The sequence below is a fragment of the Oncorhynchus tshawytscha genome, linkage group LG18 (genome assembly GCF_018296145.1).
Source record: "Oncorhynchus tshawytscha isolate Ot180627B linkage group LG18, Otsh_v2.0, whole genome shotgun sequence".
NCBI classification, from domain to species: Eukaryota; Metazoa; Chordata; class Actinopteri; order Salmoniformes; family Salmonidae; genus Oncorhynchus; species Oncorhynchus tshawytscha.
In genome coordinates, this window is record NC_056446.1 from 9,272,051 (window position 1) to 9,297,760 (window position 25,710).

Genomic DNA, 25,710 nt, shown 5'->3' on the forward strand with positions numbered 1-25,710 from the left:
TGTAAGAAAAACATTTGGAAGATATCAGGAATTTAATTTTGAAAATCTGTGTAAAGGTTAATATGGCTCAAAGCTGCGTAAAGCCGAGCAAAGGCCTGATAAAATGAATATGGGGGATTCAAAATTGTGAACACATTTTTTGAGGGAGAGATTGCACAACGACCAAAGTCCCTCTATGGTCTAGACTATGTTCAGGCCTTGGGGGGTTAAGGATAACATGGCAGGCAGACTTAAACTGTTATTGCTGCCGTTGTCTGAATCAAACACTCAATACAATACTGCTAGTGGGTCTTGTTAAAATGCTTTATAATATCTTTATGTACATATTCTTTATCCCTTTACACTTGTGTGTATAAGGTAGTCGTTTTGGAATTGTTAGTTAGATTACTCGTTGGTTATTACTGCATTGTCGGAACTAGAAGCACAAGCATTTCGCTACACTCGCATTAACATCTGCTAACCATGTGTATGTGACAAATACATTTGATTTGATTTGATTTTTTAATTCTTTGCCTATCTGATGGGTTACTTTTTTGAGTTTTTCTCTGCTGCCCCATGTATGACAAATATAGTGTTGTCCTCACAAAATCTTTCACCTAGCCTACACACTAAAATGTAAAGTTTGTTAATTAACTTCTATGAGGCTGAATCATCATAACAGAACAACTTTATTTATTGTATACAAAAGCCAACTTTTTGGGACATAGACATGTCTTATATGGGCAGAAAGCTTCAATTATTGTTAATCTAACTGTGGTACCCAATTAATAGTAGCTATTATAATGAAAAAATACCATGCTATTGTTTGAGGAGAGTGCACAACAGCAAAGCACTTTTATCACGGCAACTGGTTTGATACATTCACCTCTGATGATTAATAATGTACTTACATTCAGTAATCTTGCTCTGATTTGTCATCCTGAGGGTCCCAGAGATAAAATGTAGCATACTTTTGTTTGATAACAACTATTTTTATGTTAAAATGTAGGATCTGGGGTCTACAGTTTGAACCCACTGCTGTCTTTGGCTCCACACCCACCCCACCCAGCCATCTAGATGTGTGAAAGTTCATGTATAAGCTAATGATTCATCATGTATTACACTCCTGGGAGTGTGTAAACTTACATTTTTTATTACCATAGCATTTTTGTATGTTCTCTACAGTTATGTATTTGAAAATGTATCAATTGACCAATTCGGCACATTTGGGCAAACACCAGCAAAACTTGATACAAAATATTGTGCAGTAATGTAATTCTTCACTGGATCAGTCTGACACACTGCTGCCATCTGGTGACCAAAATCTAGATTACACCTCAACTCCTATCTGAATGTATGGCCTTTCTCTTGCATTTCAAAGATGGAGAAAAATAAAATGCATGTTTTTTTTGTTTATATTATCATTTACCAGATCTAATGTGTTATATTCTCCTACATTAATTTCACATTTTCACAAACTTCAAAGAGTTTCCTTTCAAATGGTATCAAAAATACATAAAACCTTTCTTCAGGTCCTGAGCTATACGCAGGTAGATTTGGGTATGTTAGTAATTTTTTTTTTAAAGTGTCTGTTCCTTAAGAGGTTTAAAGCCTTTGAACAGGGTATGGTAGTACGTGCCAGGAACACCAGTTTGTGTCAAGAATTGCAAATCTGCTGGGTCTTTCACACTCAACAGTTTCCTGTGTGTATCAAGAATGGTCCACCACCCAAAGGACATCCAGCCAACCTAACACAACTGTGGGAGGAATTGGAGTCAACATGGGCCAGCATCCCTGTGAAACACCTTCAACACCTTTCATTTTTATTTAACCTTTATTTAACTAGGCAAGTCAATTAAGAATAGATCCTTATTTACAATGACGGCCAAACCCAGACGACGCTGTGCCAATTGTGCGCCGCCCTATGGAACTCCCAATCACAGCCAGATGTTATGCAGCCTGGATTCAAACCAAGGACTGCAGTAACACCTCTTCCATGAGATGCAGTGCCTTAGACCACTGCGCCACTCCGGATTCTTAGACCACTGTGCAACTTGTAGAGTCTGTAGTATCTGGGATCTACATCTGTTTATATTAGTTACTGTGCTGTTACTAAGCAGTAATGCATTACGGCTGTGTTACGTTACTACACCTAATAGGAAATGCACATGCACACCATCAATACACACAAAGGGCTATTCAGATTAAATCGCTTGGACTATGGAATCTCGACAGCTCCAGCGATATTCCAACAAACAATGGATCAGATCTTGGACGGTATAGACCATGTTGTGTGCTTCATGGACGACATCCTCGTGTCAGCACCAACCATTGGAGAGCACCTTGTAGTGCTGGACAAAGTGATGTCAAGACTGGAGAAATACGGAGTGAGAATGAAACGCAGCAAGTGTGAGTTCCTCCAGGACTCAGTGGAGTATCTCGGATACAAGATTGATGCACAAGGCCTGCACCCAACCAACAGCAAGGTGGAAGCAATCGTAAACTCACCAGCACCCACAAATATCTCAGAGCTGAGGTCATTTTTGGGGCTCCTGAACTATTACGGAAAGTTTGTGGCAAACTTGTCCACATTGTTGCATCCGCTTCACCAACTGCTGCAGGCCGATACAAAGTGGAATTGGTCCCCACAATGCGAAGAAGCATTCAAGACTTGCAAACAGCGTCTGCTAAAGAGCAATTGGCTTGCCCACTATAACACAGAGATGAAGCTGAGACTCGCGTGTGATGCATCTCCATACGGAGTAGGAGCCGTCATCTCACATGTTCTACCGTCAGGTGAAGAACACCCTATTGCATTTGCATCACGGACTCTGTCACCAAGTGAGAAAAATTATGCTCAAATTGAGAAGGAAGCCCTGAGCATAATATTCGGAGTGAAGAAGTTTCACAAATACCTCTACGGAAGGAAGTTCCAACTGCTGACAGATCACAAGCCTCTGTTGGCCATCCTTGGACCAAAATCAGCTATACCAACCCTTGCTGCACTTCGAATGCAACGTTGGGCTCTGATATTGTTAGCCTACGACTACGAGATTGAGTACAGACGATCCAGTGATCACGCAAATGCCGATGCACTATCAAGACTACCATGCAATAGTGACTCCGACTGTGAAGATGATAGAGCAGTCTTCCAGATCTCTCTCATTGATGAACTGCCCATATCTGCTTCTGACATAGCAGAGGAAACAAGGAAAGACCCAGTGCTTTCCAAAGTCTTGGACTTAACATTAGGCGGTTGGCCAACCTTCGTAAATGACGATAACCTTTGTCCATTCATTGACAAGAAAGACCAGTTGTCCACTGATCAAGGGTGTGTTCTGTGGGGATCAATGGTGGTGGTACCTCACAAATTCCAGAGGAGACTGCTATCTGACCTGCATGAGGGACATCCAGGGATCACTCGAATGAAAGCACTCGCTCACAGTTATCTGTGGTGGCTTGGACTGGATCAGGACATTCAACAGCATGTAGGCCACTGCTCACCTTGTGAAGCTGTTCGCAACAAGCCTGCTGCTGCACCTCTTCATCCAAGGTCCTGGGCTGCTACACCTTGGGAACGCATCCATGTGGATTACGCCGAAATTGACAAGCAACATTTCCTTGTTGTCGTCGATGTCCATTGCAAGCGGATGGAAGTGTTCCCTACTCAACTGACCACAGCTGAGAAGACCATCAATCTTCTCAGACACCTGTTTGCATCCTTTGGACTAGTCAAGGAGCTTGTATCGGACAATGCCCCCCCGTTCACATCAAACGATTTTGAAATGTTTCTCAAGAACAACGGAGTAAGGCACATCCTGTCACCACCTTACCATCCGGCATCAAACGGAGCAGCGGAGAGAGCCGTGCAAACCTTTAAGAAGGCCGGGACTAGACTCGAGGTTCAGTCTGTGCCCATCCACCAAAGGCTTCCCCGGTTCCTGTTTACTTACCGTAACACCCCACGCACAGTAACGGAATGTACACCAGCTGAACTGTTTCTGAAACGCCAACCACGTACCCGCCTGACATTGTTGAAACCAGACTTGTCAAGCACTGTGGCAAAGCACCAGCTACAGCAGAAGAAAGCTCATGACAGACACTCAAAGACTGTCAGAGAATTCAAAGAGGAAGAGAGGGTGATGGTACGCGATTTCAGACACCCCAAGCGCCTGTGGAACTCAGGTGTGATCTTGCAACGCAGAGGACCTTTGACTTACCAAGTCCAAATTGGTCATCGCCAGGTCAACGTTCATGTGGATCATCTGCTACGGTCCAACGCCCCAGCAGAGACATGCCGAGAGAACAAGAACAATAACGACCCCCAGGACTATTCTCCTGACTGTGGACGTACGGGAGAGACAGAGCCTGACCTTCCACCCGAACCTGGCCCACCACAGGAAGCACAGGAGGAGCGGAGATATCCTATTCGACAGCGAAGGGCACCTCAAAAGCTTGACCTGTGAGTTGAGCTGGTTAAGGAGGTAACGGACAGTAAAACAAAGACTTTAATATGTCCTAGATAAAAGGAAAGAAAAAGGACATTACCTGGGTTAGTTATTAGGACACAAACTCCATCTTCGGGGCAGAATAATCCCCTGGATTTGTGCTGGGCTCTGAAAAGTCTGCTTCAACCCAGTAGTTGAAAAATGTTTAAGAATGCATTGTTCAGATATTGCATTAGTAGTTACCTAACATATTTACCTTGTTCTCTGGGAGTTAAACACTATGGGGGAGGAGTGTAGTATCTGGGATCTACATCTGTTTATATTAGTTACTGTGCTGTTACTAAGCAGTAATGCATTACGGCAGTGTTAAGTTACTACACCTAATAGGAAATGCACATGCGCACTGGAATGCCGGGAACTGTAGAGCTCGAGGGGTTTTGACTAAACGAAAACTAACTGTACTCCCGTCTCCTGCCTGGTCATTTCTCCACAACACAAATATTACAGAGTCCATGCCCCAATGAATTGAAGTTGTTCTGGGGGCAAAAAGAGGAAGGGGGGTGTAACTCAATATTAGGAAGGTGTTCTTAATATTTTGGACACAGTGTATATCATGAGTTAGGAGATTACAAATAATTTGTGATGAGTGAGTGTGTTATTGCAGAAATAAATAGGCCTATGTTAAAAAATGGTCAATGTTCAGAGGCAGTTAGTGTTTAATTAATTATGAAAGTCTTATTATTATTATTTTCATTTTGAGCACCTGCCCCCTGAAAAGATCAGTGCACGGCCCTGAGTGGACTCCTTACCTGCCATAGAGGGTGATGGTACACTTCTCCACTTTTTCTCTCCCAGTGACTCTAATCATTTTGAACAATGTGAGTGGCCCCTGGAGGAACAACTGCGTGCCGGCCAGAGAAACTGACACATCCTGACTCAGGAAGGCAAAGTCATCAGGTCGTGGTGAGGGGACACGGGGTAAAGGGCAGTATTGTGTTGTCACATGGGCCTCTCCAAACTAACTTCTGGGGCTCCTGGAGTAGAGAGTACAGTTAGAGTAGTAGAGTGTCCTATCATCATATACCCAGGCTGAAGGACTGTGTGCAGTGTGCAGTAAAGAGTGTACTTACTAACAAAACCTAGGTCTGCACAGTCATTTACAGAGCAGTTCTACAGTCATCCATAACTGACAGTTTACTGTATATGTATGGTGAAGGACCGCTTGCCTTTCAACAGTTTTGAAGGAGTTCCCAAATAAGCTGAGCACTTGTTGGCTTCTTTCCTTCACTCTGCAGTCCAACTCATCCCAAACCATCTCAATTGGGTTGAGGTCAGTTGATTGTGGAGGCTAGGTCATCTGATGCAGCACTCCATCACTCTCCTTAGTGGAGGTGTGTTTTGGGTCATTGTCCTGTTGTGCTGTTGAAAAAGAAATTATAGTCCCACTAACCGCAAACCAGATGGTATGGTATGGCGTATCGCTGCAGAATGCTACGGTAACCATTCTGGTTAAGTGTGCATTGAATTCGAAATAAATAACAGACAGTGTCACCAGCAAAGCACCCCCACACCATCACATCTCCTCCTCCATGCTTCACGGTGGGAACCACACAAGCGGAGATCATCCGTTCACCAACTCCGCATCTCACAAAGGCACAGTGGTTGGAACCAAGAATCTCAAATTTGGACTCATCAGACCAAAGGACCTATTTCCACCGGTCTAATGTCCATTGCTCATGTTTCTTGGCCCAAGCAAGTTCTCTTCTTCTTCTTACTGGTGTCCTTTACTAGTGGTTCCTACGCAGCAATTTGACCATGAAGGCCTAATTCACTCAGTCTCCTCTGAACAGTTGATGTTGAGGTGTCTGTTACTTGAACTCTGTGAAGCATTTATTTGGGCTGCAATTTCTGAGGCTGATAACTTTATCCTCTGCAGCAGAGGTAACTCTGGGTCTTCCTTTCCTGTGGCGGTCCTCATGAGAGCCAGTTTTATCATAGTACTGGATGGTTTTTGCGACGTTTCCGGATTGACTGACCTTCATGTCTTGATGGACTGTCATTTCTCTTTGCTTATTTGAGCTGTTCTTGCCATAATATGGGATTTGGTATTTTACCAAACAGGGCTATCTTTTGTATACCACCCATACCTTGTCACAACACAACTGATTGGCCCAAATGTATTAAGAAATTACACAATTTAACTTTTGACAAGGCTCACCTGTTAATTGAAATGCATTCCAGGTGACTACCTCATGAAGCTGGTTGAGAGAATGCCAAGAGTGTGCAAAGCTGTCATGAAGGCAAAGGGTGGCTACTTTGAATAATCGCACATATAAAATCTATTTGGATTTGTTTAACACTTTTTTGGTTACTACATGATTCAATGCCAAAAACCGGGACCAAATCCTCCAAGATCCCAAAGGAAAACAGAAAAGAACAATGCAAAAAAAAACAAAGGACATCAAGGACAACTAAAATCATAACAGCAGTGCCAACTGTATATCTTTGAGTGCATGTCTGGCACTATTTACATGTGCGTGTGTCCGTGTATGTGCGTATTTGAATGAGAGTGTGTGTATATGCAGGTGTACAAACACCTGCACGGCATCAGCCTCAGGCAGACCGGCATTAGCTGTAAAAACAATGCCCCTCAGTGTCACTTTTATTTTGAAAGGATACGGCCTCAGCGCATATTGTTGCTGACTTTGACAACGTTACGGCTACACACAAGCGAATGGCTAGCTCCATTCGGACTTGGAAGGAATGGCTCGCACGGGTTTCCTACCTGGCAGATATTTTTGATCATCTGAATTCGCTCAATGTGTCAATGCAAGGGAGGGGCACAATCGATTTGAACAGAGGGACAAAGTGGATGCCTTCCAGATGAAGTTTACGTTTCGGCAAATCATGTTTCTAACGGGAGTATTGGCATGTTTCCCAACGCTGATTTCGATATTCAGAATCTGATCAACAAAGCGCACGGCGACACAGTGCACACAAACACAATACAATTAACATGTTATTGAGTTATTGTTCACTAAGTTAATTATTGTTAATTAATTCTGACATTTATATTACTGGTTAAAAACATACACTATTTTAAAAACGTTATGGTTGTGAAACTTTTCACATGGTAATTGATGATTAAGAATTACTAATGATTGCTGTTTTTTCTATTTTAGAAACTGGTACGTGTTACTGTTTATTAACATTATTGGACTGGTACGTGTTACTGTTTATTAACATTATTGGACTGGTACGTGTTACTGTTTATTAACATTATTGGACTGGTACGTATTACTGTTCATTAACATTATTGGACTGGTACGTGTTACTGTTCATTAACATTATTGGACTGGTACGTGTTACTGTTCATTAACATTATTGGACTGGTACGTGTTACTGTTTATTAACATTATTGGACTGGTACGTATTACTGTTCATTAACATTATTGGACTGGTACGTGTTACTGTTCATTAACATTATTGGACTGGTACGTGTTACTGTTCATTAACATTATTGGACTGGTATGTGTTACTGTTTATTAACATTATTGGACTGGTTTTGATGTCATGTTCTGAGTCTGATAATGTATTAAACCCCACTCCTGAACTCGTCTCCTAGCGGCGGCAATATGAGGAGGCAGCACGGCAGTGCGACAGGTACGAGAGGCAGCCCCAAAAATTTTTTTGGGGGGGGGGCAGACGAGGTGTGGTACTAAGCCAGGTAGCAGACCTGAGCTCACTCCTCGTGCTTATTATAAGCAGCGCATTACTGGTCAGGCACCGTGTTATGCGGTTAAGCGCACGGTGTCGCCAGTACGTGCCCATAGCCCGGTGCGCTATAGGGCAGCCCACCGAAAGTGCCATGCGAGTGTGGGCATCGAGCCAGGGCGTATGGTGCCTGCTCAGCGGGTCTGGTCACCGGTACGCAGTTTTGGTCCAGGGTATCCTGCGCCGGCTCTGCGTGCTGTGTCTCCGGGGCGCTGGGAGGGTGCAGTGCGTCCTCTGCCTGCGCTCCGCTCGTGCCGGGCAAATGTGGGAGTGGAGCCTAAGGGAGAGGTGCGTGTAGTAAGCACTAGATCTCCCGTGCATACCCACAGCCCGGTTCAACCTGTGCCTGCACTCTGGAGGGTCCGGTCTAGAGTAGTTGTCCAACCTGGGGAAGTGGTGCCAAGGTTGCGCACCAGAGCTCCAGTGCTCCCCCACAGCCCGGTCCTTCAGGTGCCTCCTCCTAACACCAAGCCTCCTGAAGGTCTCCCCAGCCTGGTGGTTCCTGTGGCAGCCCCACGCACCAGGCTGTCTCTCTGTCTCCTCCCTGCAGGTGGTCCTGTCTGTCCGGCGCTGCTGCCGGAGTCTCCCGCCTGTCCGGCGCTGCTGCCGGAGTCTCCCGCCTGTCCGGCGCTGCTGCCGGAGTCTCCCGCCTGTCCGGCGCTGCTGCCGGAGTCTCCCGCCTGTCCGGCGCTGCTGCCGGAGTCTCCCGCCTGTCCGTCGCTGCTGCCGGAGTCTGAGGCGCCAGAGCCCCTCAGCCCAGAGGCGCCAGAGCCCCTGCCCCTCTGTCCCGAGCTACCCCTCGGTCCAGAGCTTCCGCCCCTCTGTCCAGAGCTTCCGCCCCTCTGTCCAGAGCTTCCGCCCCTCTGTCCAGAGCTTCCGCCCCTCTGTCCAGAGCTTCCGCCCCTCTGTCCAGAGCTTCCGCCCCTCTGTCCAGAGCTTCCGCCCCTCTGTCCCGAGCTGCCCCTCTGTCCCGAGCTGCCCCTCTGTCCAGTGGGGTCATTGAGAGGGGTGGCCATGGTTAGAAAGCCACGGAGGCGGACAATAAGGCGGACTAAGACAATGGTGAAGTGGGGTCCGCGTCCCGCGCCAGAGCCGCCACCGCGGACAGACGCCCACCCAGACCCTCCCCTATAGGTTAAGGTTTTGCGGCCGGAGTCCGCACCTTTGGGGGTACTGTCACGTTCTGACCTTTATTTCCTTTGTTTTGTCATTATTTAGTATGGTCAGGGCGTGAGTTGGGTGGGCAGTCTATGTTTGTTTTTCTATGATTTGGGTATTTCTATGTTTCGGCCTAGTATGGTTCTCAATCAGAGGCAGGTGTCATTAGTTGTCTCTGATTGAGAATCATACTTAGGTAGCCTGGGTGTCACTGTGTGTTTGTGGGTGATTGTTCCTGTCTCTGTCTTTGCACCAGATAGGACTGTTTAGGTTTTCCATGTTTATTGTTTTGTAGTGTTCATGTGTACATTTACGTATTAAAAGAACCATGGACACTTACCACGCCGCATATTGGTCCTCTGATCCTTTTCGCCTCTCCTCTTCGGAAGAAGAGAAAAAAAACCCACATAAAACATGAATGAAAGTTAGGTTGAAATAGAATGTTTCAAGATGATCCGATGTAAGGTGCAACTTTTACAAAACTTTTTCCTTAAAAAACGTTATGGACTATTACATTACCTGTCCCAGTCACCCCCCTATCTTCACAAGACTATAGGACATGCAAAGAAACCCAAGACACTTCAATTTGGTCTGTATTTATCCAATATCAGCTAATCTTCACAATTTATAGTGGAGAGTGCGATAATTTGAGCCAAAGGGGTAAATTGAGACACACACTTGTTTCAAAGAAAGCATACAAAACATTTTTTTGTATATATTTAGGAAGAGGTCATCGTTTCAAGGAGTCTGTCAAGTAAGAAACAAGATGGAAAACGAAGTAAGCAAGTTAGGTTAAAAAAACAGGTTTTCCCCAAATGAATTGATAGTGTTTCATGATGCTTGTATATAAACTAAAGTTAATAATTTTAAGATTGAGAGAGAGAGAGAGAGAGAGAGGGGGAGAGAGAGAGCGAGACAAAGAGAGAGGGGGAGATGGAAGAGAGAGAGAGCGAGAGAGAGGGGGAGATGAGAGATATATGAGAGAGAGAGAGATATGAGAGACAGAAAGATTGAAGGAGGTTGAAAATAAGAATCGAGTCAGTAAATCTCCTGCCACATTTGTGTCCTTGTAAGCACTGTGGATGAAGAGATATATGCTGTAAATTGTCTTAAAAGTATGTTAGTGTAGGACACCGTAAAGCATCTTAATCTGCCCTATAGGACAAGGTGAAGAAAGATAGAGATGGAAAACTCATCTGAAAATAACATGAAACGTCTCAGGATAGGAAGATGAATGCTTTAACGTACAGTAGATTAAACTAGAACTAGCTAAGTGTCGTCAGGATGTTATTTCTTCTCACTTCGGAGAGGAAGAGCCAAGCCCAGGACAGCTTACCCTTTCAAGGCAGTGCGGCGGGTGAGATTTTAAATTAATTTGCCTTCAGCGAGACAGACGAGTTAACCACATAGGTTGGTGTGACAATAAAACCAGAGCCCTTGAAATGAAATCAAACAGCAAAGTAATTACATGCAAACAATTGAACAGTCTTTTCTGGCACCATTGTTATCTGACACCGGGTTGCAAGGATCTTGCATGCAACTGGTCCACCGCACCATGTTAAAGTACACGTGTGTGGGACGGGGTGTGTGTGGGATTGAGGTTGGCTGCACTTTTGATAAATCGGTTAAAGCTAGATTTTTCAGCCCGAATGATATTTCACCTGAAATGTGCCAGGGTGCATGGCAGATCACTCATTCAGTGGGTTTATCAGCTTGGTCAGCTCAGCTGGTGTACCCATGGAATGAGTCCTTTCTTCAGAACTGCTGTGAAGTGTTGAAAAACCCTTTATTCTATCATTCCAAGTGGTTTTAAGTGGCTCTATCAGTAAGTGCAAGATCACTAAAACCTGTTTCTCATCTCATATCAACCCGTTTTAAAAAATGTTAAGTTTTAAAAGAATTGCGCTAATCGTAAAATCATATTTCATTATTGCTTGGCATTCTGAAGTTGGGCTTTCTGCTTAAATTCGGTGTCTCTATTTTTTAGACAGTCTTTGTCCTTTCTTTCCCTTGATCAATCATGTCAAAGCCTGTTCAGTTGGTCAGGTAACACCCTAGCATACCGAATACATTTTGTTTCCATTATGCAGTATCTGTGTACTGTAATTAATGATACAAACCGTGTACAATACACCTAGCAGAAAAATTTTCAAAAATAATACCCTTAACTGATCTTCCTTCAATAAGAGCGAGCATTCATATTGACAGCAAGTGCATCTCACCCAAAACAATGTAAGGGGCTAATTAGAAGCAACTGTCCTTAGTGGTCTATACTTGCCAAACCCCAGAGAGACTGACTCGTTATGAATAATTGAAGGCCTTTCTCCCCCACACAACATCAACACTGAACCATTCTCACCACCACTACTGCCGCACATTCATAACTCCCTTGTATTCTGCCAAAGTCCTATCTGGAGCCCCTCAAAATTAGGAATATTAAATTGTGTAGAATTTCAAAACTGTGGCACTTTTGACCTTCATCCCTAATTCAATTGACTAAGTAACTCAACTAAGTAACTCAACTAACTGACTAACTCAAAAGACTAACAACTATAGAAGAAACTCAACTAACGTGACTGACTAACTAACTCAACTAACTCGCTCACTCACTAAATAAAGTAACTCAACAAACTCAATTGAATACCTCAACTGACTTAATTTTGTCTGTTCCACCCCACTGACTCTCTACTGCTGTCTCTGTCTTAGGGTACGGCCATGCGGCCCCCAGCACGGATGGAGGCAAGGTGTTCTGCATGCTCTACGCCCTGCTGGGCATCCCTCTCACCCTGGTCATGTTCCAGAGCCTGGGCGAGCGCATCAACACCCTGGTGCGCTACCTGCTGCACCGCCTGAAGAAGTGCCTTGGCATGCGGCGCACTGAGGTCTCCATGGTCAACATGGTGGCCATTGGCTTCATCTCCTGCATGAGCACGCTGTGCATTGGAGCACTCTCCTTCTCCTTCTTCGAGGGATGGAGCTTCTTCCACGCCTACTACTACTGCTTCATCACGCTCACCACTATCGGCTTCGGGGATTATGTGGCACTGCAGAAGGATCACGCTCTACAGACCAACCCCAAGTACGTGGCCTTCTGCTTCATCTACATTCTCACTGGCCTGACCGTGATCGGAGCCTTCCTCAACCTTGTCGTGCTGCGCTTCATGACCATGAACGCAGAGGACGAGAAGCGGGACGCCGAGCAGCGCGCCCTCCTCTCCCGAAACGGCCAGGCCGGAGGGCACAACCACATGCGCTGCACCCCCGACTTGCCCTCCTCCTCCTCAGCTGCCTCAGGGTGTGGTGGAGGATCAGGGAACAGTGGTGTGGGAGGAACAGGGAGGGGGCTGCGAAACGTCTATGCGGAGGTGCTCCACTTCCAGTCCATGTGCTCCTGCCTGTGGTACAAGAGTAGGGAGAAGCTGCAGTACTCTATCCCCATGATCATTCCCCGGGACCTGTCCACCTCGGACACATACATGGAGCAGGGGGAGGCCTTTTCCTCCGACCCCCTCCACCCGCTTCACTCCAACGGCTGCATCTGCAGCATGCACCATCCCCACTCTGCCATCAGCTCTGTGTCCACGGGCCTGCACAGTCTCACCCCATACAGACTAAGACACAGCAAGAGGCGAAGCTCCATATAGAGGCCTGGAGGATGCAATGCATATAAAACCAAGCCCCACCTCTTCTCTACCACATGGAAGGACTGTGGCACTATTTTAGATGGACTAAACCAAGAGCGCTCAACTAACAGTCCTCATGGGATCACTGTCCTGTGGTGATTTGTTTTGCACTGGCACTTAAGTGATCGATTAATGTCACTGATTTTCGAAAAACAAGAATAGGCCGAAGTTTTGACCCTTGAACTATATCTTTACTATATTTTCAGCATCCTTTCACATTTTGCCGTATTTAAGGTTGAAGTTCATGATCTTCAATATTGGGAGATTGTTTGAATGATAAGAGGACATTGCACTATGAGAGACATATTTTTATGTGAAAGCGAGGATTATTCATTTTAAGAAACTGTGCATCATAAGCCACACTTGATTTTATGTTTGGTGAAGTGATACCATTATTTTTTACAAATAATATTATCACTTCAATATATCACAAGAGATATATAGAAGTGTTACTCTCAGTAATCATCAATAAAAACTCCCAGTAGTCATCAATAAAATAAATGTAAATATATTTCTCATATGAATACAGTTTTTAACCAATGTAGTTACTAGGGAAGAAGGTATATTTTCAGTTAAAGTATTCTAAAAACTCAGTCGACTCTGTCTTGAGTCTGTAACTGAAGTTCAGTTTCAAGCTGAACACTTTTGATCTGCTTTAGTTACTTACTGTATCTTTCTCTCAATCCTCAAGACCTATCATACTTTGTAAAAAGTATTGTAATCTTCTTTCTAATGCTTTTTTTACATCCATATAATTGATTTACTGTATGTTTGTTATTCATTTGTTTTATGTTTTCATGATAGGGTTTTACTGAGAGCATTTGGGCTCACTGTGTATACTGTAGTAGACAGTCTAATTTACTGCTGCACTTTATAACATTATTGTGTGCTTTAAGGCACTGGAATTTATGCTTACTCACCTGATTTTTTGGTACCTAAATAATTTATTCTTATAGGTGTAATGCTCTTAAATATTGTCTAAGGGGGATTTGTAATACCCTATGAAAGTGACACACATTTTTACTTCTGGGATCCTTGTTTTGTAGGCTTAGAATTTGCTTCAAATTTGCATCGTCAAATTCATATTAAAATGTATATGTATTTTCATATGAATTAACTTACCATATGCCGGTGTTTAACGTGTGTGTGTCATCCAAGACGAAGCACAAATCCAAAAAGCTACAGCTGTTTCATTTGAACTACACAGGGTATTGGTTCGGATGTCTTTTGTCTTTGGTTCAGTTGGTTGAAATAGATTTTTAAATGCCTTTTTCGCATCCAGAAAAATATGTCTACATCTGGCTGTCATAAAAACCAAAATATGATGTCTTGACGTTATGAAAAATTATATCTTTACTTGGTTTTAATCTGTTTATTTTCCATCTCCTCAACCAGAAAACCAATTTATAACCAGAAACCTACATCATTATGATGTCACATGGCATGTTTTGTCGACTGGGAATGCACATCTTCAAGCAGATAGAGCGTCTTTGGTGAGGGTCATATGGATCACAAGTTAATGATTTACTGAATAATATTTATGTTATAGAGAAATGAGATTTGTTTGAAACATCATGAGATGGTACTATGAATGTTTAACAGATTTTAAATTGAAACTCTTTTTGATTCAATCACTTCAGATTGATTTGAAGATTACCATTTCTTTGAGTTGGAGTTATTAATCACATTTTCTTAATAAAGTGTAGAAGTTGGAAATTTAATACCAACATTTCTTTTTTAATTTTTATATATTCTGATTGGGCGATAATGGTAACCAAAGTGAAAGTTAAAATCTCAGTTCATCACAGTATTTTTCAACAGCTTGGTGAATTGTTGAGAAAAAATAAGAAACCCGCACACTACTCTTGCTAGTATCACCGCTCCCCGCCAAGCCCTACGTATCGGCCTCAAGGCAAAAGCAGTGTGTGGGTTTCTTCTTTTTTCTCAATCTTATTCAACTGTTTCCATGAACCTGCAACAAAGATAGTTCAGATTTGCGATTACCTTTTGAATTTTGAATTACAGTATGTAATTGTTGCCTGGTGGGACATCAGTATGTATTTTAAATAGTTAAATAAAATAAAATAAAATAATAATACAATCAAAATGCGCTTAATGATGTGACGAAACAATGCACATGTGGCTAAATTATGTTATCTGGTGTAGTATTTTCAAGGATTTCCTGTATATCTGAACAGACAGGAGTAATTATATAATTTGATATAATTCCAACACCCCCCTTCCTGCGGCTAATGATGAACACTTCTTATTATTCAATGGATTGTGGTGAGTAACCCCATATGATGTTATTGAGTAGGTAGGCCTACTGTTCCAATAATATTGAAAATAATCAGCAAATAGCCTACAATTACAAGAGAATAATTTAAGTAAGTAAGTTAATTTAAGTAAGTTAATGAACAAGTGTTTCTATCTAATCATTTATTTTGCCTGTTTAGCCAAGTGGTTTTAGTGCCTATAGAAAGTCTACACCCTCCTTGGATTTCTTCAAATTTTATTGTGTTAGAAAGTGCGATTAAAATGTAATTATATTTTTTTGTCAACATACTACACAGAAGTCTCTAATGTCAAAGTGGAAGATTGTTTTATTTTTCATTAATCAAAAAACAAACACTAATATATATAATATATACTAATATACTAATATATAATTATTCACCCCCTGAGTATATGTTAGAAACACCTTACAGCTGAGCTGTAAATCTCATTAGTGCTTTTTACACCTGTACTGTGCAATATTCACCCATTATTCTTTTCAAAATTCTTTAAGCTCTGTGAAGGTATTGGAGATCATAGCTAGCCAGCAATTTTCAAGTCTTGCCATAGATTTTCAACCAGTTTAATGAAAAACTGTAACTTCGTCACTGTCTTCTTGGTAAGCAACCCCAGTGTAGATTTGGATTTGTGGTGTAGGTTATCCTACTTAAAGGTGAATTCCTCTCCCGGTGTCTGGTGTAAAGCAGACTGAAGCAGGTTTTACTCTAGGATTTAGCCAGTGCTTAGCTACATCCCATTTCTTTTCATCCTCAAAAACTCCCCAGTCTTTGCCAATCAGAAGACCATTGTCATTTTTAACACATTGTGGCACTATTCTTAACCAAGAAACTACTTAACTCACAAACCTTATGAAGACATTTTTTCAGTTGAAGTCTAATGAAACAAAACTGTTGTTATGCAAACAACTGAACTACACCAATCATTGTTATATTGTGTTTGTTTTCACACTTGACTTTGTAAGTTATACAGTACAACAACTAAAACAATAATTGTCTGCGTGCGTGCATGCCAACGTACACATAGGAAGCATTTTCAGTCAGATTCACAGTTGTGAAACATATACACATGCATACTCCATTGTTGGCCTACAACTTTGTATGCTTCAAATCACTGCACCCACATCTGACTTGGGATAGTTGTAACATTGTGTCACAACTCACCCCAACCTTGGCAGCTATTACAGTGCTCCACATGACCTGGATCCTTTGTGTGGATTTCCCGAGGTAGCCTGAGCATCCCATGTGCTCCACCAAAAGAACGACACCAGAGGAGTGGGAGGAGAGCTGTGGTTCTAGTCAGTTTCAGGTGGCGAGCAAACCATCCACCGCTTCCGAGTATATTACTCACTAATGTTAAGGCCCTGGACAATAACGTAGATGAGCTCAGGGCGATGATATCCTTTCAGAGAGACATAAGGGATTGCAACATACTCTGTTACACTCTAGACCCACTTCAATTTGCATACCGCCCCAACAGATCCAGGGACTATGCAATCGCAATCGCACTGCTCCTTCCCTATCCTGCCAGGAAACCCCAGGTTGAAAAAGTAGATAACAACACCTCCACCACGCCGATCCTCGACACGAGGGCCCCACAGGGGTGCGTGCTCAGCCCCTTCCTGTACTCCCTGTTCATCGATGACTGTGTGGCTGCGCACTCCAAAGCAATCATCAAGTTTGCTGACAACACCGAAGTGGTAGACCTGATCACCAACAATGTTGAGACAGCCTACAGGGAGGAAGTGAGAGCCCTGGTGGAGTGGTGCCAGGAAAATAACCTCTCCCTTAATGTCAACAAAATTAAGGAGCTGATCATGGACTACAGGAGACAGCAGAGAGAGCACGCCCACCTCCAAATCGATGGGGCCGCAGTGGAGAGGGTCAAAAGATTAAAATTCCTCGATGTTTACATCCTTGAGGGCCTGAAATGGTCCCCCCACACCAACACCGTAGTGAAGAAGTCGCAACAGGCTCTATTCAACCTCAAAGGTTAAAGAACTTCTACAGATGCACCATCGAGAGCATTCTGTCGGGATGTATCCATGCCTGGTACGATAACTGCACCCCCTTAATCACAGGACTCTACAGAGGATGGTGCAGTTAGCCCAACCCATCACCAATGCCAATGAGATCATCAAGGACCTCAGACACCTGAGCCACAGCCTGTTTGCCCTACTACCATCTAACAGACGGAGACAGTACAGGAATATCAAAACTGAAAAACAGCTTCTATCTTCAGGCCGTCAGACTGTTGAGCAGTCATCACTAGCCGGCTGCTGGCCGGTACCTGCCTTCCAGCTTATACACTGTCACTAGCCGGCTACCATCTGGTACTCTACCCTGCACTTTAGAGACTGCTGCTCCATGTACAGTACCAGTCAAAAGTTTGGACACACCTACTCATTCATGGGTTTTTCTGAATTTCTATTTTCTACATTGGAGAATAATAGGGAAGACATTAAAACTATGACATTTATTTCGCCTTTATTTAGACAGGTAAGCTAGTTGAGAACAAGTTCTCATTTGCAACTGTGACCTGGCCAAGATAAAGCATAGCAATTTGACAGATACAACAACACATGGAATACACATGGAATAAACAAAACATACAGTCAATAATACAGTAGAAAAAAAGATAGCAAAAAAAAGTCTATACACAGTGAGTGCAAATGAGGTAAGATAAGGGAGATAAGGCAATAAATAGGCCATATTGGCGAAGTAATTACAATATAGCAATTAAACACCGGTAGATGTGCAGAAGATGGATGTGCAAGTAGAGATACTGGGGTGCAAAGGAGCAAGATAAATAAATAAATACAGTATGGGGATGAGGTAGATAGATGGGCTGTTTACAGATGGGCTATGTACAGGTGCAGTGATCTGTGAGCTGTTCTGACAGCTGGTGCTTAAAGCTAGTGAGTGAGATGTGAGTCTCCAGCTTCAGTGATTTTTGCAGTTCGTTCCAGTCATTGGCAGCAGAGAACTGGAAGGAAAGGCGACCAAATGAGGAATTGGCTTTGGGAGTGACCAGTGAGATATACCTGCTGGAGCGTGTGCTACGAGTGGGTGCTGCTATGGTAACCAGTGAGCTGAGATAAGGTGGAGCTTTACCTAGCAGAGACTGGTAGATAACCTGTAGCCAGTGGGTTTGGCGACGAGTATGAAGCGAATGCCAACCAACGAGAGCGTGTAGGTCGCAGTGGTGGGTAGTGTATGGGGCTTTGGTGACAAAACGGATGGCACTGTGATAGACTGCATCCAATTTGTTGAGTAGAGTGTTGGAGGCTATTTTATAGATGACATCGCTGAAGTCGAGGATCAGTAGGATGGTCAGTTTTATGAGGGTATGTTTGGCAGCCTGAGTGAAGGATGCCTTGTTGCGATATAGGAAGCCGATTCTAGATGTAATTTTGGATTGGAGATGCTTAATGTGAGTCTGGAAGGAGAGTTTTGAACCCTGTGACACCCCCATAGAGACTGCCAGAGGTCCGGACAACAAGCCCTCCAATTTGACACACTGAACTCTATCAGAGAAGTAGTTGGTAAACCAGGCGAGGCAATCATTTGAGAAACCAAGGCTGTCAAGTCTGCCAATAAGAATGTGGTGATTGACAGAGTCGAAAGCCTTGGCCAGGTCGATGAATACGGCTGCACAGTAATGTCTCTTATCGATGGTGGTTATGATGTCGTTTAGGTCCTTGAGCGTGGCTGAGGTGCACCCATGACCAGCTCTGAAACCAGATTGCATAGCAGAGAAGGTACGGTGGGATTCGAAATGGTCGGTAATCTGTTGTTAACTTGGCTTTCGAAGACCTTAGAATGACAGGGTAGAATAGATATAGGTCTGATTTGCACTTTTCGCACCAAAGTACGTTCATCTCTAGGACACAGAACTTGTCTCGTTCAACACATATGGAATCATGTAGTAACCTAATCATGTAGTATTTTATATTCGAGATTCTTCAATGTAGCCACCCATTGTCTTGATGACAGCTTTGCACACTCTTGGCATTCTCTCAACCAGCTTCATGAGGTTGTCACCTGGAATGCATTTCAATTAACAATATCCAATTATCTCTGGCCTTGGTGCACAGCATGCACTGCTCTACTTTTGAAGTTCCAATGAATAGCAAAGCCTCCCGTTATCACAATGGTATTGTCAATCTCAGTAAGCATGGTTGTCCTTTTGTATGACCAGGTAAAAAAGTTATGAAAACTGTCAATGATACAAAAGAAATACTTTGCGTCTTGAATATTGCTTGTCCACTGTGCTAAAACTACGTTTAGTTTGTGTGAATAACAATGAATGAGCAGGGCATATTGACAGTACGTTTTCACAAATGCCTGAACCCCACCTAGCTGCCCATTCATGTAGCTTGCTTCGTCGTAAGGCCGATAGTTTCCATTACAACAGGTGAAGCTGGTTGAGAGAATGCCTAGAGTGTGCAAAGCTGTTATCAAGGCAAAGGGGGGCGGGCTACTTTGAAGAATCTATTTTGATTTGTTGAACAATTTTTTGGTTACTACATGATTCCATGTGTGTTATTTCATAGTTTGATGTCTTCACTATTATTCTACAATGTAGAAAATAGTCAAATATAGAAAACACGTTTAATGAGTAGTAGTGTCCAAACTTTTGACTGGTACTGTATTTCCACTAATATTTCTTCATGCAGTTCATACTTTACAATTGTTTATGCACTAATTATCAAGTCTTGGTGCTTATGTTTGCGTACTTTGCGGGTTGACATGCATCTGATGTGTATGCTAAATTGAACGCCTGGCAACTTTGTCGACTTTTATAGGTTGAAAGACCAGGAGGTTCTAGTGTTAAAAGCTTGCCAGTCTGGGCCTAAGCCGGTGTTCCTGGCCTCATCTCTTTTATGAATTAGAATTACTTCTGATAATTCTGGAGTGTACCAGGCATTCAATCTACTTTCAACCCATAATGTTTTGAAGGGAGCATGATTATAGAAGATAGCATTGAAGACATCTGCAAAGACGCTCAAAGCTTAATCAGGTTCAGGTATAGCTGAAATACAATCAAGGACACTAAAATAAAGATCATGTAAAAAAAAGTCTGTTCACTGAAGTTTTTAAAATTCCTCTTTGTGATGATACGAGGCTTATTATTTTGTATTCTCACGTCTCTAACACAAACAATTGGGAAATGGTTACTAATGTGAAGACACCAGTAGAAATATAATACACTGGTGTTGTAACGGGTGCGTACTGGCGGCAGAGAAGTCAGGCGCAGGAGAGCAAAAACTATGTTACAATGGCGCAGTTTAACTTCTTATGGGTGCAGGGGCAGTATTGAGTACCTTGGATGAAAAGGTGCCCAGAGGTGCCCAGAGTAAACTGCCTGCTCCTCAGTCCCAGTTGCTAACATATGCATATTATTATTAGTATGGGATAGAAAACACTCTGAAGTTTCGAAAACTGTTTGAATGATGTCTGTGAGTATAACAGAGTATAACAACAAGATTACTTTTAAAATGGTATAAGATACTTGTATGCTTGAGGAATCTTAATTATGAGATTTCAGTTGTTTTGAATTTGTCGCCCTGCACTTTCACTGGCTGTTGTCATATCGATCCCGTTAATGGTATTGCAGCCCTAAGTTTTTAATAATAAAAATCACTGTAAACAAAACAATCAAAATACAATGGGTACAAACCCCATAGCACACCAGATATAACGTGCACAAGCACTTACAATAAACAATTCCGGACAAGGACATGGGGGTGGGAACAGAGGGCTAAATACACATGTAATGATGGAATTGAAACCATGTGCGTGGGAAGACAAGACAAAACAAATGGAAAATGAAAGGTGGATCGGCGATGGCTAGAAGACCGGTGAGGTCGACCGCCGAACGCCTCCCGGGCCAAGGAGATGTCTATTCGTTAAAATAAGATCAATCAGAGTTGACTGATGGATCTCTAGGGTTGGGCCATGTAGGCTTAGTCACCAGCTGGATTAGGTTTAGATCATTACACATGTTTTTTTGATTGCCTGAAGCCTGCATTTCCCAATCATGATTTAGGTCACCCAGAATAATAACTTCTGATTTAGTAATAGAAGAAAACAAACTATTTAACTCCTCGAGTGCACAAAGGTTTCCCGGGGAGGACAGTAGACCCCATATAACTGTTATGGATAAAGCATTTCCCCAGACAGAGGATTAAAGATAATAGCACAACGTTTTTGGCAAGGGAAATGGATTTTTAGTAAAGAGACAGAAATTAAGTTGAGTAAAATTGGCCACTCAACCAACCTGTCTGTCAGCTCTGACTAATAGAAAGCCTTCCAAGAAGAGTGTAGGCTGTTATAGCAGCAAAGGGGGGACCAACTGCATGCTAATGCCCATGATTTTGACATGAGATATTGACGAGCAGGTGTCCACATATTTTTGGTAATGTAGTGTACTGGATACAGCCCTTAGCCATGGTATATTGGTCATATACCACAAACCCCAACGGTGTCTGATGCTACTAAAAACTGGAAACCAACCTAATTAGAACAATAAAAAAATGGCATACCAGTGGTACAGTTGAAGTCAGAAGTTTACATACACTTAGGTTGGAGTCATTAAATCTAATTTTTCATCCACTCCACAAATTTCTTGTTAACAAACTACAGTTTTGGCAAGTCGGTCATCTACTTTGTGCATGACACAAGTAATTTTTCCAACAATTGTTTACAGACAAATTATTTCACTTATAACTCATTGTATCATAATTCCAGTGGGTCAGAAGTTTACATACACTAAGTTGACTGTGCCTTTAAAACAGCTTGGAAAATTCCCCAAAATTATATCAATGCTTTAGAAGCTTCTGATAGGCTAATTGACATAATTTGAGTCAATTGGAGGTGTACCTGTAGATGAATTTCAAGGCCTACCTTCAAACTCAGTGCCTCTTTGCTTTACATCATGGGAAAATAAAAAGAAATCAGCCAAGACCTCAGAAAAAAATTGAAGACCTCCACAAGTCTGGTTCATCCTTGGGAGCAATTTCCAAACTCCTGAAGGTACCACGTTCATCTGTACAAACAATAGTGCGCAAGTTTAAACACCATGGGACCACGCAGCCATCATACCGCTCAGGAACTAAACATGTTCTGTCTCCTAGAGATGAAAGTACTTTGGTGCGAAAAGTGCAAGTCAATCCCAGAACAACAGCAAATAACCTTGTGAAAATGCTGGAGGAAACAGCTACAAAAGTATCTATATCCACAGTAAAACTAGTCCGATATCGACATAACCTGAAAGGCCGCTCAGCAAGGAAGAAGCCACTGCTCCAAAACCTCCAAAAAGAGGAGAAATGTCCTCTGGTCTGATGAAACAAAAATAGAACTGTTTGGCCATAATGACCATAGTTATGTTTGGAGGAAAAAGGGGGAAGCTTGCAAGCCGAAAAACACCATTCCAACCTTGAACCACGGCGGTGGCAGCATCATGTTGTGGAGGTGCTTTGCTGCAGGAGGGACTCGTGCACTTCACAAAATAGATGGCATCATGAGGAAAGAAAATTATGTGGATATATTGAAGCAACATCTCAAGAAATCAGTCAGGAAGATAAAGCTTGGTCGCAAAATGGGTCTTCCAAATGGACAATGACCCCAAGCATACTTCCTCAGTTGTGGCAAAATGGCTTAAGTACAACAAAATCAAGGTATTGGAGTGGCCATCACAAAGCCCTGACTTCAATCCTATAGAAAATTTGTGGGCAGTACTGAAAAAGCGTGTGCGAGCAAGGAGGCCTATACAAACCTGACTCAGTTACACCAGCTCTGTCAGGAGGAATTGGCCAAAATAACCCAATTTATTGTGGGAAGCTGGTGGAAAGCTACCCGAAACGTTTGATCTAAGTTAAACAATTTAAAGGCAATGCTACCAAATTCTAATTGAGTGTATGTAAACTTCTGATCCACTGGGAATGTGATGAAAGAAATAAAAGCTGAAATAATTCATTAAATCTCTACTATTATTCTTACATTTCACATTCTTAAAATAAAGTGGTGATCCCAACTGACCTAAGACATTGAATTTTTACTAGGATTAAATGTCAGGAATTGTAATTAGTTTTAATGTATTTGGCTAAGGTGTTGTCACGACTTCCACCGAAGGTGGCTCCTCTCCCTGTTCGGGCGGTGCTCAGCGGTCGTCGTCGCCGGCCTACTAGCTGCCACCGATCCATTTTTCCTTTTCGTTTGTGTCTGTTATTGTTATCACCTGTGTCTGATTAGTTATTTCAGTGGGTTTATTAACCTCCGCTGCCTGCTAGTCTTTGTGCGGGATTGATTGTGCTTGTTAGCTCTGTTAGGGGTGCGTGTTTGCGCCACAGAGTTTTTTCCTGACAGCCGTTGTAACGTGGGTACTATATTTCGGAGTAGAGGTTTCTGCTCCGTGTGTTTCATGATTTTCCCCGCCTGTTGTTGGTGGGTTGGGACTTATATTAAACGACTGTGCAAACTGGAATTCCTTGCTCTCCTGCTCCTGACTCCTACACCTACCTCTTCTTAAGAGGCACCTAACAGGTGTATGTAAACGTCCGACTTCAGCTGTATATAGCCTCGAAGGTGCAAGGTTGCTTAACCGGGTGGAAGCCGGCTAGTGATGGCTGTTTAACAGTCTGATGGCCTTAAGATAGATGCTTTTTTTTCAGTCTCTGTTCCAGCTTTGATGTGCGTGTACTGACCTCACCTTCTAGACGATAGCAGGTTGATTTCTCTGATGATCCTTTTGGCCTTCCTGTGACATCGGGTGCTGTAGGTGTCCTAGAGGGCAGGTAGTTTGCCCACGGTGATACGTTGGACCCTCCACCCTCTGGAGAGCACTGCAGTTGTGGGTGGTGCAGTTGGCGTTCCAGGCGGTGATACAGCCCAAGTATGAGGGTTTTAGGGGCCAAGCCAAATATCTTCAGCCTCCTGTCTGTGTATGTGGACCATTTCAGATCGTCAGTCATGTGTACGCTGAGGAACTTCAAGCTTTCCACCTTCTCAACTGCGGTCCCGTCGATTTGGATAGGGGATGCTCCCTCTGCTGTTTCTTAAAGTCCCGGTCAGCTCCTTTGTTTTGTTGACGTTGAGTAAGAGGGTATTTTCCTGGCACCACTCTCCCAGGGCCCTTACCTCCTCCCTGTAGGAGGAGTCATTGTTGGTAATCAGGCCTACTACTGTTTTGTCATCTGCAAACTTGATGATTGAGTTGGAGGTGTGCATGGCCACGTAGTCATGGGTGAACAGAGAGTACAGGAGGGGAATGACCATACACCCTTGTGGGGCCCCTGTGTTGAGGATCAGTGAAGTGGAGGTGTTGTTTCCTACCTTCGCCACCTGGGGCGGCCCATCAGCAAGCCCAGGACCCAGTTGCACAGAGCGTGGTTCAGACCCAGGGCCCCGAGCTTAATGATGAGCTTGGAGGGTACTATGGTGTTGAATGCTGAGCTGTAGTCAATGAACAGCATTCTTACATAGCTATTCCTCTTGTCCAGATGGGATAGGACAGTGTGCAGTGCGATGGCGAAATAACACACAAAGCAAAATACTGCAGAATTGCCTAGCAGCTAGAAGCAGATCTACTATATCTGTCGGAGCCATCTTTCTTACCACATCTCTCTCCTCTTGACACACTCTATTTTTGCTCACAGCGGAGCTAACCCAAAGGCCCTGCGTGGGAGCTATAAAGGCTTTTAATCAACCCGCTGGTGCATTTATATGCTGGGGATCAACTGGCCCAAGAGCAGAGAGCAATTGCATGAAGAGGCCTCTAAATAACTCAAACACTCTGCATGTGTGAGAAGTGCATGTATGAGTGCTTGTGTGTGTGTGTGTGGGGGGGGGGGAGGCATACGTGGTGTGTTTACTTGTCTCTGATCATATGAAAAAGGACGTTTTGATGCCCATTCAATCTTATACGACAACGCTACTTACTTTAATTTCACAACCGTTGAACTGAGCAGGCTGGTCTCGGTGATGGAGCTTGCTTGGTTGTGAAAGTTGTTTCAAATCAACTGTAATGGGTGATTGTTTAGCTGGCCTCCAACTCAGAGAAAATGGCAGCCGGTGACATGGATTCCGGGGTTTCATCTCATGCGATGGGGTTGACATGCAATTGATGTCAACCCCATCGCATGAGATGAAACCCCGGAATCCATGTCACCGGCTGCCATTTTCTCTGAGTTGGAGGCTGTGTTATGGAACCGTAACCTCCAGCTTTGCTGTTGTTGCAGCCTGACAATAGGCACAGTGCGTGTGTCTGTGTGTGTGTGTGTGTGTGTGTGTGTGTGTGTGTGTGTGTGTGTGTGTGTGTGTGTGTGTGTGTGTGTGTGTGTGTGTGTGTGTGTATGTGTGTTGCTGCTGCCTGAC

General features: G+C 43.3%; 1 protein-coding gene across 1 annotated transcript in view; it reads left to right on the plus strand.

Annotated features, from left to right (window-relative positions):
- LOC112217434 (potassium channel subfamily K member 3-like) overlaps positions 1-15,121 on the plus strand; it is a 49,588-nt gene extending 34,467 nt beyond the window's left edge. The window contains exon 2 of the mRNA XM_024377720.2: positions 12,066-15,121. Within this exon, the coding sequence (XP_024233488.1) occupies positions 12,066-13,003 (938 nt within the window). The 3' untranslated portion in view covers positions 13,004-15,121. The remainder of the gene's footprint in view (positions 1-12,065) is intronic.
- The last annotated feature ends 10,589 nt before the right edge of the window (positions 15,122-25,710 follow it).